This window comes from Panicum virgatum, chromosome 8N (genome assembly GCF_016808335.1).
Source record: "Panicum virgatum strain AP13 chromosome 8N, P.virgatum_v5, whole genome shotgun sequence".
Lineage (NCBI taxonomy): Eukaryota > Viridiplantae > Streptophyta > Magnoliopsida > Poales > Poaceae > Panicum > Panicum virgatum.
The window spans coordinates 13500340-13514863 of NC_053152.1; the positions used below are offsets into that span (position 1 = coordinate 13500340).

General features: G+C 54.6%; 1 protein-coding gene and 1 pseudogene across 1 annotated transcript; one reads left to right on the forward strand and one right to left on the reverse strand.

Moving 5' to 3' along the window:
* The first annotated feature begins 226 nt into the window (after window positions 1–226).
* On the forward strand, window positions 227–6093 carry LOC120684634 (phosphoribosylamine--glycine ligase-like). The gene is made up of 4 exons (XM_039966514.1): window positions 227–850; window positions 963–1336; window positions 1659–2189; window positions 5403–6093. Exons 1-4 carry the CDS (start codon window positions 601–603, stop codon window positions 5817–5819), a joined length of 1572 nt encoding a protein of 523 aa, XP_039822448.1. The 5' UTR covers window positions 227–600; the 3' UTR covers window positions 5820–6093.
* A 1116-nt stretch (window positions 6094–7209) lies between these two features.
* On the reverse strand, window positions 7210–13566 carry LOC120684633 (annotated as a pseudogene).
* Between the last annotated feature and the right edge of the window lie 958 nt (window positions 13567–14524).

Below are 14524 nucleotides of genomic sequence, written 5' to 3' on the forward strand. Positions count from 1 at the left end.
GTTACAGTAAATGTTTCAACGGACTAAACGATAATTAAATAGAATAAACGTTTAATGGCTGATTAAACAGATACGGTAAGCTACTGCGCGCTCAGAGAAGCCCCATCCTCTCAATCCCACTCATGGGCTCATTGTATCAGCCCAAGGCGGCCCAAGGTAGCCGAATCTGGCCTCCAACTAATCTTAACTCACCCAGCCCACCTACTAGTCACTTCTCTCCCGGTCGCCGCCGCCCCCAGACCCACGCCGCCGCCAGAATCTCTCTCTGCTGCTGCTGCCTGCTCCAACTCGCGGCGAGCGGGCGACCACTTCCGCGGCAGCGGCGCCCCAAATCCGCAGCCACTGGCCCTCCCCAGTGAGGCGAGCGGGCGACGGCTCCAGCGAGGGTTCTTGTCCTGCGTGGTGCCTTACTTATTGTATCTAACCCATCCATCGCTGGTTCCATTGGGTTCTTCTTCTTCAGCACTAGCGCGAGAGATCGACATTAGCTGGCACACAGGACTTGTTGCTGCTCAATAAAGGTGCGGGGTGCAGCTTGTGTTCCGCAAATTTTGGGGGATCGAGCGAACCCCCGCGCCGCAAGCCAACGCCGCCCCCGCCATGGCGTCTGCTGCTTGCAGTGTCAGGGGCCCTCTCAAGCTCGCTGCAACGCGCGGCTCCGCTGGTGGTTATTACTCGCGCAACGGCTACAGGACTTGGGTGTCTTGCCCCGTTGCTCAGGGGTGGAGCAGCAATTGCTCTTCGGTCGCGGCGCGGCATGTCGCATCCCATTGTCAATTGAGTGTTCGGGCTTCAGCAAGGTGGCGTTCCAACCTGAAAGCTTCAGCAACCGATGCAGACATTGTTTCTGGTAAATTACTTTGTACTTCTAATTGGCTGTCTGAGACTAAACATACTAGTGCTATTGTAAATGAAAATTCAAGAGTGGGCTAGTTTCATTTTTGTCCATTGCCTTCTTTCAGATGAGAAGATAACTGTACTCGTCATTGGTGGTGGAGGCAGGGAGCATGCTCTTTGTTACGCCTTGAGCCGCTCCCCGTCTTGCGCTGCAGTTCTATGTGCCCCTGGTAATGCGGGTATTGCTCAGTCCGGGGACGCAACCTGTGTCCCAGACTTGGACATCTCCAGTAGCGATGATGTTATCTCGTTCTGTCGCAAGAGGGGAGTGGGGATGGTCGTAGTGGGCCCTGAAGCCCCTCTTGTCGCGGGTCTTGCAAATGACCTTGTCAAAGTTGGGATACCAACCTTCGGCCCTTCTTCAGAGGCCGCAGCACTAGAAGGATCCAAGGACTTCATGAAGAAGTTGTGTGATAAGTACAATATCCCGACAGCCAAGGTACTTCCTGTTCCATTTATGTTGATTGCTAACCCTATAGGCTAGTCTATCCCTGCCCATGCTTTACTAAGTCCATATTAATTGTCAGACACTAGTAGTTGTCAAATGTGATTTTCCATGAGTGTATCTGGTTTCTGGCCAAACTACATTAAAGAACTGTTTGTAATTCTAGAGGTTTCCATTGCATTGCTCTAGAAAAGAGAGAATATATAGTTAGTATACCAGGGGGAGGGGGCACAGCCCATTCATTTGTATTATTGATAATTTCAGTGATAATCCATACAAACCATGTTAATTTTTGCACTTACCTTTTCTCTTGCAGTATCGGACATTCACGGATGCTGCAGAAGCTAAAAAATATGTCAAACATGAAGGAGCCCCTATCGTTGTTAAAGCTGATGGACTGGCTGCTGGAAAGGGTGTGGTTGTCGCTATGACTTTGGATGAGGCATTCGAAGCCATAGACTCTATGTTGGTTGAAGGCTCATTTGGTTCTGCCGGTTCACGGGTTATCATTGAAGAGTTTCTGGAGGGTGAAGAAGCCTCTTTCTTTGCATTGGTAGATGGTGAAAATGCATTGCCTCTTGAATCAGCACAGGATCACAAAAGAGTTGGTGATGGTGATGTTGGCCCAAATACTGGCGGTATGGGTGCATACTCTCCTGCACCAATAGTTACAGATGAGCTCAAGCGCATAGTCATGGAAAATATAATTATCCCTACTGTTAAAGGTATGGCAGCAGAAGGGTGCAAGTTTGTTGGTGTACTATATGCTGGGCTTATGATCGAGAAGAAATCTGGGCTGCCTAAGCTTATTGAGTATAATGTGAGATTTGGTGACCCAGAATGCCAGGTTAGCCACCCTTCTCCAACATCTAGTGTTCATTTCTGTATATTAACAGGCCAAGAAGTTCAACAAATATTAATCGTTAAAAACAAGATCAGTACAAATATCTCATGCCATGTAAATCCAGTTTAAGAATGTTGGAATGCCTTCAGCAAGAATCTAGCACATACCAAAAATAGTAATAATAAGTATCAAACTAAAGAACCTAAACTGCAAAACTAGCAAGTCAAAAAGTTGCTCTGGCTGAATCAAAGAAAGAAAAAGACCTGTCAATTTCCAGGCTCTTTACGAGTAGAATGGTCCATTTCGATAGTAGACTTCTAGTTTACCGAAAGGATGCATAATAGCTTATACATGTCTCAATTTGGTCACTTCAGTTCTGGTTTTGGTTTATATGATCACAATGTAATCTAGGTGTTTTTGTTGGACAACAGAATGCAATGGTTATGCTGCATATGCATATCTTTCCAACAGAGGTTTATACAACAACAACAACATAGCCTTTTTTCCCAAGCAAGTTGGGGTAGGCTAGAAATGAAACCCGAAAGAAATAAGTTCAAGGTTCAGGCACATTGATAGCTAGTCTCCAAGCGCTCCTATCCAAAGCTATCTCTTTAGAGATATTCCAATCCTTAAGGTCTCTCTTAATCGACTCATCCCACGTCAGTTTAGGTCTACCTCTACCCCTCTTTACATTATCGACCCGCTCAAGAACCCCATTACGCACCGGCGCCTCAGGAGGCCTTCGTTGGACATGTCCAAACCATCTCAGCCGATGCTGGGTAAGTTTCTCCTCAATTGGTGCCACTCCGACCCTATCCCGAATAACTTTGTTCCGGACTCTATCCCTCCTTGTGTGTCCGCAAAACCACCGCAACATTCGCATCTCTGCTACACCCAGTTGCTGAACATGTCGCCTTTTTGTAGGCCAACATTCAGCACCGTATAGCATCGCCGGACGAATTGCTGTCCTATAGAATTTGCCTTTTAGCTTTTGTGGCACCCTCTTGTCACAAAGGATGCCAGAAGCTTGTCGTCATTTCAACCAGCCAGTTGAAATTCTATGCCTAACATCTTCATCAATGTCGCCATCCTTTTGTAGCACCGATCCTAAATACCGAAAAGTATCTTTCTGGACCATCACTTGTCCATCTAGACTAACGTCTCCCCCCTCATGCCTAATCGCGCTGAAATCGCACATCATGTACTCGGTCTTGGTCCTACTAAGTCTGAACCCTTTCGACTCTAACGTGCGTCTCCACAGCTCTAACTTCCTATTAACCCCTGCCCTACTCTCGTCAACTAGCACCACATCATCAGCAAAGAGCATACACCAAGGGATCTCACCTTGTATATCCCTTGTGACCTCATCCATCACTAAAGCAAATAAATAAGGGCTCAATGCTGACCCCTGGTGTAGGCCTATGTTAATAGGAAAGTCAGTGGTGTTGCCATCACATGTCCGGACAAACGTCGTCGCATCCTTGTACATATACTTAATGAGGGTAATGTACTTAGTTGGGACTTTGTGCTTCTCCAAGGCCCACCACATGACATTTCTCGGTACTTTGTCATATGCCTTCTCAAGATCAATGAAGACCATGTGCAAGTCCTTCTTCTGCTCCCTATATCTCTCCATCAATTGTCGTATTAAGAAAATCGCTTCCATGGTTGACCTTCCAGGCATGAACCCAAATTGGTTTTGGGTCACACTTGTCACTCTTCTTAGGCGATGCTCGATAACCCTCTCCCAAAGCTTCATCGTATGGCTCATCAGTTTAATCCCACGGTAGTTAGTACAATTTTGAACATCGCCCTTGTTTTTGGAGATAGGTACTAATATACTTCTCCTCCATTCTTCCGGCATCTTATTTGACCGAAAAATGAGATTAAAAAGCTTAGTTAACCATACTATTGCTCTATCTCCTAGGCATCTCCACACCTCAATGGGGATACCATCAGGGCCCATCGCTTTACCTCCCTTCATCCTCTTCAAAGCCTCCCCGATCTCTACCTCCTGAATTCTCCTCACAAAACGTCTGTTGGTATCATCAAAAGAGTCATCTAACTCAAGGGTAGGGCCCTCACTCTCCCCATTAAACAACTTGTCGAAGTACTCTCTCCATCTATCTATGATGTCCTCATCCTTCACTAGCAGTCGATCTGTCCCATCTTTAATGCATTTGATTTGGTTGATGTCCCTTGTCTTCCGCTCGCGGATCCTAGCCATCCTATAAATGTCCTTCTCCCCTTCTTTCGTGCCTAGCCGCTGATACAAGTCATCATACGCCTTACCCTTTACTACACTCACAGCTCGCTTTGCAACCCTCTTCGCTAATTTATAGCCCTCGATGTTGGCTGCACTCTTGTCAAGGTGGAGGCGCTTGAAACACTCCAACAGAGGTTTATATGACCGCAAATAACCATGGTTTATATGAGTGGCTGTTTAGGATTAATCTGCTAGCCATTGTCTGCTCTGCTACATTGTTATTTATTTGATCAATATCAACCACCATAAAGCTCTCATTCATGTAATTTTGGAATCTCACATTGGTTGATCACTGTCTGCTGTCAAAAGTTTCACTTCTGTTTTAATCAATGCCAGTGTAACATTTCAACTTGGGCTACTTAAAATTTGATAAGTATACATATTAGTGCTACGGGCATACTTTAGATTGCCCTGAACCCAAGAAATCTGACTATGGTGATACCTGGCAACCACACCAAAGGGTAGGGATTAATCTCCAACATTCGGAAACAGACCAATCTAGACTTATTTCTTAATAAGAACAAATCCCAAGGCTACTGGAACAGTAAGCACGTGGGATCAGGAGTGCTACCATTATTATATATCAAAATTAAATCTGAAAAACTTCAGGAGAGAAGGTATAATTGATTTTATCAGCAGTACTTGTTTATCTAAGTGGATATGGATCCAAATTGCAGTCCAGCATCAGTTAAATTGCTGCTGTTGTAGCCAAAAAGTATCTAATGCATTACTTTATTTGAATGTACTTAATTTGAATGGCAAATCTCCTTTGCTGTATCTTCATTGTGATTGTATATTAAATTTCAGAATTACACTCTACAAATTTCAGATGATATATTTAGCATATAAGTTTGGCTGATGCAATTATCTACTTGACGTTTGAAATGCTTTTTTTGTCATCATATTCTGATTGTCCTTATTCCTACTAATATCTTTTCCTTTTGTTACAGGTTCTGATGATGCGATTGGAATCTGATTTAGCACAAGTTCTGTTATCCGCCTGCCGGGGAGAATTAGGGAATGTTTCACTAACCTGGTCATCTGAAATGGCAATGGTGGTTGTAATGGCTAGCCAGGGATATCCTGGCTCTTATAAGAAGGGGACTGTAATAAAAAAACTCGACAAGGCTGAGCAGGTCTCTCCAGCTGTCAAGATTTTCCATGCTGGTACAGCACTAGATGGAGATGGCAATCTTGTTGCTGTTGGAGGCCGAGTTCTTGGTGTCACTGCCAAGGGCAAGGACATTGAAGAAGCAAGGGAGAGGGCATATGATGCAGTAGACGCTGTCGATTGGCCAGAAGGATTCTTCAGGCGTGACATTGGTTGGAGAGCACTGAGACACAAGGAAGCGGCTAACTACTCGTGAGATTTTCATAGTGAACCACAACTACGGCGAGCTTGTACTGTTATGAGTAATAAAAAGGGAAACAGTGTAACCGTCACTCCTTTTTGGATGTGGGAAGATAAAGATTTGCTGGTGAAACAGCAGCAATTTTAACAAGTGCTGATTGCAGCATGATTTTGTAGATGTTTGAACTGATGTTGCGTTCCGTGTCCAGACAAACACTTGAGTGAAAACAGCACGATCTGAGTTCTGACCAATTGTTTTTTCTTCCTCAAAGTTTGGATAAGTTGATCTCCCAAATGATTGTCACATCTCTGCACATGGTTTTTCTGAGCTACAGTATTGTCCATCAGGAACATCGCTGATGGTAGAGACGAAAAGGCAACACAAACAGGTGATACGAAATATTCTCCTGGATTGGTTTCTGGTGTCATAGATTTCTCGGTTGTCGTGCTACTAGAGGTAATCAGAAATAAATATTCTCACTTTGTTTTCGTAGCTGCATGAGCTGTTGACATGTCAATTCACAGTTAGCCCCGTTTGGGAGGGCTTCGGCTCTTCCAAAAACAGCTCCGGCTTTGGCTCCTCAGATGGAGCGGCTTTTTTGGTGGAGTTGGAGCCGTTTTAGAAAATGTTTGGCAAAACAGCTTCACTTGTTAGATTGATGTGTAAGCCGCGTGAAGCCACGATTTCATGGCTTCACCTTGCCTGTGTAAGCCGCTGATGGATTCAAAACCGGCTTCACACGTGAAGCCGGTCACAAAACAAACGTTTGGGAGGGCTTCACCTGAAGCCGCTCGTGAAGCCGCCCCAAGAGCCGTGCCAAACGGGGCCTTAATTTGACACTCTTTTGCCAGGCTCTTAGCAATCAATCATTCTGTCAATCCTGTTTGGCGAAATGACTTGTAAAGTATACCAAGGTGTTCCAGTAAAGTAAGCATCTTTACCTCGTGTCTTTTGACCCCTAATAAACCTTGCAGCTTCTATCCAACCTTTACCTCTCATGATTAAAGCTATAGATGTTCCATGGTCGAAACGGTTTTTTCGTGTGAATTCTGAAGCTACATGCTGACACTGCAAGTCCAGAAACCATGCCGCATATCATCTGTTCATGAATCTCTGCTTTCTTTTTTCCCCCTCTAAAATCTCTTAAGCGATTCATCCTATCTCCTTTGCTTCCATGAAAGTTGTGCAATTCAGTTGTCTAGCAGGAGTGCTTTAAGCGTTGGGAACTGAGATGTTTTCAAAGACTGTCAAGTACTGCTCTTTCCCCGCATTTCTCTTTCATGCTTTCACTGAAACCGAAGCCCCGGTCAAGAATCTTCCAACAGATGATCAGCGAGCGAGCACAGCTCTTGCTGCCAAAAAAATGGCCCAAACAATACAAAAAGCAACGAGCAAGTACCGGGACTAATCACTGCACATTAACAAGGATTAGTGTAAAAGCGAAGCGATGGGTAAGTAGAGTGGCAGAGGACAATGGATGGTGGCTAAAGATCACCAGGAGATTACAAAGTGCCAAAGCTATGATGATGGAAGCTATTGCTAGGGAGGATGCTACTGCTTTGGACAGCACAAACCCTTGCTGCTGCTAGGTGGTAGCATATGATCAAACCCTATACACCTTTGATAGACCAACCAAAAAAGGAGAGAAAAAAAAGTTAAAAAACAATTAAATAAAGTTACATGTTATTGATTGATCCCCAGCTCCTACTACTTGTCACCATCTATCTCCAATACTGTAGAACGCTTGCTAGCTCCAATCTGCAATGCATGGCTTGATGAGTCGTTTTGTTGTTCAGGCCAGCAGGTCCGGGACGAACAGCTTGTAGCAGTTTGTCGGCGGGCTGCCCGTCGGGGCTGCTGCTGCTGCTCTCCTCCCCGGCGGGGGCCGGCGGCTTCGGCGACGACGCCGAGGACGTCGACGTCGACGGCAACGCCTGCGGCGGGAGCTCGGAGAGCATCTGCACGACCTCCCGCATTGTGGGGCGCTCGACGCTGTTCTCCTGCACGCAGAGCATGGCGACGAAGAAGAGGTGCGCGACCTCGTCGGCGGGCGCGTCGCCGGCGAGGCGGCGGTCGGCGACCGCCCGCACGGCCTCCCGGCGGCCGCCCCCCGTGGCGCGCCGGGCCCACTGCACAATGTCCACGCCCTCCCCGAATCCCCCCACGGGGCGGCGCCCCGTGACGAGCTCCAGCAGGACCACCCCGTAGCTGTACACGTCGCTCTTCTCGTCCACCCGCAGCGTGTACGCGTACTCTGCATTTTTTTTCATCACCAAAGAAAAAGAAAAAGAAAATACACGGTTAATAATCAGCTAGCTACTCAAGTTAAATTAACAGTGGCGTGCATACTAACCGTGCCGTCTCAAAAGGAGCAACGCAAATCCAAGCGTATCTAGAGTTGATCCAATTTTTAAACTTTTTTTGAACGTATCAATTTTTATACATGGCTGAATTAGAATGTTTCGATGTTTGATTTTGAATAGAACAGCACACAAACTGGCTGGGTGGCTGCTGCTCCTGTGCATCGAGGACAAGGCCTAGTAGGCACACACACCTACAGCACGGCGACGAATCCCAAGGGGAGTGCCTGGCACGGCCGCGTCAAATCCATCGGAATCTTTCCCAAACCAAACCATCGCGGGACGAAGCCCAAGGAAAATCCCCCCCCCCCCCCCCCCCCCCCCCCGCCGTCCGGCCTAATCTTTGTCCATTTCGCCCATCCCCGGCCGAGATCCTGGCCCTAAACCCAAATCTTGGGCGCGTATACAAGTAGCACGCATGCATGGAGCAAGAAACGGGAGATAAAAGAATTTGCAGCGAAGGTGATCTTCCTCAGTGTTACCAACCAAAAGATGAGTAGAAAAAGGAAAGAAAGAGCGTGCCATGGCTGCAACAGTAGGAAAAAAAAAGCAGCCCTCGCTTTGGCGGCGACGTAACGGCGAGCGGTGGCGTCCGCTTTGGCGAAGCCCCAGGCCGGGCGGCCGGCCGGCCGGAGCAGCAGGAGGATGACGAAGGCTTTTGGGAGCGTACCACCCATGCTGCCGGTCAAAGATAAGGCAGCGTGGAAGGAGCCGGCCGGAGCCGGGGACCACGGCGGGCCTCTGCCGGGCTCGGCGAGCAAGATCGCATCGCAATCGCATCAGCCTTTAGCCATTGATGGCATTTTGGATGCTGCTGGGGCGAGTCCGATGCTGCTCCTCTGCGCCCCGTCCTCGGCGCATCCCTGACTGCCCTGGCCATGGCCGTGGCTCGAGGCGCCGGGCCGCCGCCGCCCCCTGCCTGCCAGGCCGCCCGGCGCAGCGCGCTGCGGCGGGGGACAAACGCGCGCGCGTCCGGCTCCGACCGCCGCCGCACCGCGCGGGGCCGTGCCTGCCCGGCTGCCCCTGCACGTCCAATGCGCGGCTTCCAAGGCTGCCGTGTCGCGGGGCGCACACGCCGGTGCCCTGCACGAGCACGACCGTGCCACTGTGCCCGCGCGCGCGCGGCGGGAGGGATGGCATGGCATGGCGACGCCGCTGCCGGCTGCCGCCGAGGCCCACGCATCGTCCAGTCACCGTCGCCGGCCCCACCGGAGACGCGGGCCCCGCGCCGGGAATTATTGGGCGCTCGAGTGCGTCGGCCCCGCCGGCCATCGACGACCCCTTCTTTCTACCCACCGAGCCTGGCCAGAGGACCTCTTTTCGGCCGCTTTCGCCCCCGGGCCCGCCGCGCAGCGGCAGCGCTGACGTGGCCTGGCCGGCTGCTTTGCTGCTGCCTGCTGGTAGCCCGGCCTGCTACCCTGCTGCTGCCATGTACGTGTACGTACGTACGTATGCGCCCTGTGTGGACGAAAGTGGCAGCCAGACACCACCCAGATCTTGCCGTTTTTCTCACCAGCCAAAATACGCTGGTCTACACTTGTATTGCAGTACATACACCTGCCGGGTCACTGTAGTAGTCACGTGACTGGCCTACGGTCTACGGACGTGCCGGCCTGGGCGCCTGGCACGACGGCGACCACCGCGCCCGCGGCGTCGGGCCGGGCAGGCTAGCCCCCCATTGACCCGAGCGCGGTGTCGGGCCGGGCAGGCTAGCCCCCCATTGACCCGAGCGAGAGACCACCGGACCGACCCCCCCCCCCCCCCCCCCGGCACGTCCCCTCTGGGCGGTGGGTCCCGCGCCCAGACAGACACCACCGTCATGCCCCGGGTTCGTACACGCCACCGTGCAACGCGACAGCCAGAACGATCGGGTGCTAATCCGATCAGTCAAATCCTAGCCGTCCGATCGACGCCACGTAGTGTGAAGGAAAAAAACGTGCGGGGAAGGCGGGTGGGAGAGCGCGCGTACCAGGCGCGATGTAGCCGTAGGAGCCGGCGACGGCGGACATGCACTCGGACGTGGCGCCGCCGGGGCGGAGGAACTTGGCGAGGCCGAAGTCGGCCACGCGGGCCTCGCCGTCGCCGTCGCTGTCCCCGCCGGCGAGGAGGATGTTGTTGGACTTGACGTCGCGGTGCACGATCATGGGCGCGCAGTCGTGGTGAAGGTAGCACAGCCCGCGCGCCGCCTCCAGCGCGATCCGCCGCCGCCGCGCCCAGCACAGCGCCGCCCCGCCGCCGCCGCGCTGGTGCTGCTGCTGCTGCTGCTGCCGGCCGTGGAGCGCCTCGCCCAGGCTGCCGCCGCCCATGTACTCGTACACCAGCACGTTGGCGTCGCGGTTGGAGCAGAAGGCCAGCAGCCGCACGATGTTGCGGTGCCGGATGCTGCCCAGCGTCCGGACCTCCGCGCGGAACCCGCGGTCGTCGCCGGAGCCGCCGGCGCGGGCCTGCAGGCGCTTCACGGCGATCGCGCCGCCGGACCGGGTGCGGCCCAGGTACACCGTGCCGGCGCCGCCGCGGCCCACCACGTTGCCCTCCTTCATGCACTCGATCACCTCCGCGATCCCGAAGTCCACCTTGTGGAACGCCGTGAACCGCCACGCGCCGCCGCCGCCGTCGCCGGCGCGGAAGGAACGCGCGCGCAGCACGGCCGCCGCGGCGAACACCACCGAGCAGGCCAGCAGGCCCAGCGCCAGCACCAGCTTCAGCTCGCCCGCCCCGGCGCGCCGCGTCGCCCCCGCCGACGCCGACGCCGCGCTGCCGCCGGTGGTGTAGTTGCACGGCCGGCCCAGCACGGCGCTGCACAGCCCCGGGTTGCCCGCGAACGTTGTCGCGTTCAGGTACCCCAGCTGCCCCGTGTCCGGGAGCTGCCCCGACAGGTCGTTGTACGAGAAGTCCGCCGCCGTCAGGCTGCCCATCTCCCCGATCGCCGCCGGGATCGCGTCCTCCAGCGCGTTCCGGGACAGGTTCAGGTAGTTGAGCACCCGGATCCCGGCGATCGCCTCGGGGATCGCCCCGGAGAGGTTGTTCCGGCTGAGGTCCAGGTACGTCAGCTCCCCGCACTGCCCCACCGCTGCCGGCACCGGCCCGGACAGCTCGTTCCCGCTGAGGTCAAGCTTCACGAGCCGCCGGAGCGCGCCGACCTCCGGCGGCACGGCGCCGGCGAGCCGGTTGTTGCTGGCCAGCAGCGTCTGCAGCGCGGTGAGGTTGGCCAGCGTGCTGGGCAGCGGCCCGGTCAGCAGGTTGTTGGACAGGTTGAGCTGCGCCAGCTGCGAGCTCGCCGCGCTCGGGCTCGGGTTCGAGGGCACCTCACCGGAGAGCAGGTTGTTCTGGAGCTCCAGCAGGTTGAGCCGCGGCAGGTAGAGCAGGCCGGCGGGGATGCTGCCGTTGAGGTAGTTCTGGCCGAGGCGGACACGGGTCAGGCTCGCGCACGAGCCGAGCGACCCGGGGATGGGGCCGAACAGGAAGTTGTTCATCAGGATGGCCGTGTGGAGCTCGCCGGAGGCGCACAGGGTCTCCGGGATCACGCCGGTGAGCCGGTTCGACGACAGGTCGACCAGCCGGAGCGCGGCATTGGCACCGAGCCCCGCGGGGACGCGGCCGGTGAGGTTGTTCATGAACAGCTGCACCGTCTCCAGCCGCGGCAGCGCGGCGATGAACTCCTGCACGGGGCCATGGAGCCGGTTGAGGAACAGGTTGAGCAGCTTGAGCGAGGTGAGGGACGCCAGCGTGCGCGGGACCTCGCCGGTGAGCGCGTTGTTGGAGAGGTCCAGCGCGGTGAGCGACGTGAGGTTGCCGAGCTCCGGCGGGATGGGCCCGGAGAGCTGGTTGGTGTGGAGGAAGAGCGTGTCGAGGGAGGAGAGCGCGCCGAGCTCCGGCGGGATCCCGCCCGTGAGGCCACAGTTGGAAACGTCCAGCACGGTGAGGCCACGCAGCCGGCCGAGCTCCGGCGGGACGCCGCCGTCGAAGACGTTGTAGTAGCCGAGGTAGAGCTCCCGGAGCGTCGTGAGGTTGCCGAGCTCCGGCGGGATGCGCCCCTGCAGGTTGTTGCCGTTGAGCGACAGGTACTCCACCGCGGGCATCCTGCCGTACGCCGCGGGGATCTCGCCGGTGAAGTAGTTGCCGCCGAGGTCCAGGTACCGGAGCCGCGGCAGCGCGGCGACGCCGAGCGGCAGCGGCGCCGAGAAGTTGTTGTCGTAGGCGTCGAACACCTCGAGCGCGGGCAGCGACGCGAAGTCCCAGCCGTCGAGCCCGCTGCCGAGCTGGTTCCCGGACACGTTGACGTGCCGGAGCGCCGGGAGCGACGACGCGGACACGGCGCCCACGATGGCGTTCCCGGCGAGCGAGAGGCTCTCGAGCGCGTCGAGCCCCGCCACCCGGGCCACCACGGGCGCGCCGCTGGACACGTTCATGTTGGCCAGGTCGACGGCGGCCACGCGCCCGCCGGCGCAGCGCACGCCCGTCCACGCGCACACGAACCCGGCATTGCCCGCCGCCCACGATCGCAGCGCGCGCGGGCGGCAGTTGAGCGCGGCCTTGAGGGCGAGCAGCGCGGCCGCGTCGCCGCGAAGGTCGCTGCCGCCGCCGCCGCCATTGCCGGCGGCGATGGCGTCGGCGGGCAGGAGCGCGAAATGGAGGAGCAGGAGCAGGAGCAGAGGCGGCGGAGCCCTCATCTGGACGCCGGGTCGAGCACCCTGCCTCCGTGGCCTTGCGAATTGTGGTTGCGGGAAGTGGAGCTAGAGGAGAGCGGCCGCCATGGGCGTCGGCGTCCGAGGTGGTTTAGTAAGCTCGATGGCGAGAGAAGTACGTGGCAGGGCGCTGGAGAAAGGCATGCGAGAATCTTGGGAAGCTTCACAAGAAGATGGACGGGGAGGGAGGGAGGCTTGAGGGTGAAGCCGGGAGGTGGAAGATGATGACGAGGTCAGGTCAGGGGGGGATCGAACATGTTCTGGGTGGCAAGGAGGGCTTTGTCTTTTGAGGTATATATGGCGTGAGGGAGAAGGGTGTCTGTCTTCTTCACTAGCTAGCTCAGTGGTCTTGTACTCTGCTCTGCCTTAGTGCCTTGTGCCATTGCTCTGCTCTGCTCTCTGCTTCAGTGCTTGTGTGATTCTGTGCGAGTCCATCTCTCTATCTGACTCTCTCTCTCTCTCTCCTCATCTCAACTCCTTTTATTTTTGCTTTTCTTTGGGAGAAGATTAGAGGGAAGGGAACTGTTGAAGGCCTTTTGTGGGCAAGGAAGCAGCAATGGGGAAAAGGAGAGATGGGGGCCGGGAAAGCACTGTGCTAGGGAGTTTCTAGCTTTGGATTCTCCAAGGACGACGATGCCGCTCTGTTATCTTTGCTTGAAATGGTTGTGGTATTGGGGAGAAAGGGTTTTGTTTCTCAGTTGTGGCAAGGGCGCCCCGACAGGAAAAGAGGAATGCACTCCGGTCTCCGTCAAGATAAGAGGGACCGGCCGTTTATGAGTTCCGGCAATGATTAAAGAGTGCGCGCCCTCGGGGGGTTGTCGCGGTGCTCAATCAGTCGAATGGCAGCCTCAAAATATTAGGCGTGGTTTGATTTGAAACGGTCGGAAGATTGCGTTTTGACGGTGCTAAAGTAGTTTAGTGCCTGACTTTAGCTCATCCAAACAAACCTGTAGCTTTCGATTGATCATTGCAATATATACTTGTGCAGCACAAATCTGTCATACTATTAGACGAACTCTTTAAGACGAAAGCCTAGAGGTGGCACACTAAAACTTAAGTATCGACCGAACAGCAGCCTAGTATATATAGAAGTACAACAAGGCGGCATTGACTAAAAATATAGAGAAACCAAACATTTCGAACCGCTCGACGAAGATGCTCGATATATAGATGGGCTACTCATGTGATGAAGCAACGAATAACTTAATTTGGAACCTGAATTTCTGTACAAAAAATTCTGGAGATGAGATGCTAAAGCTCGCCTAAAGGTGGTGGTGAGTGGCGACTGGCAAGGAAGGGACGGGGTTCCATGTCACCCTGCCATGCCAATCTCCACCCTGCCCATCCGTGGTGCCCGGTGGGACGACGACTGGGCGAGCCCGGCCGGCCGGGTAAAGCGCGCGGCGGCCGGCGTCCAAAGGTGGCCGGCCGGGGCATGCAGGGGCCAGAGCCAAAGAAAGAAAAGTGCCGGGGGAGGTGAGGAGGCGAGCTAAAGCGGGTGGCGCTGGGCTGGCTGCTACGGAAACAAAAGGCGGCGCTTGACCGCTTTGCTCCCCGGCGTCCGCCCGGCCGGCAAAGCGACGCCGTCAAGCCGGCGGCCGTGCCACGGATCGTGTTGGTCTGGAGGGGTGGTGCATGCACATGTTGTTGTGCGCGGCGCCACAGCGCCACTGCA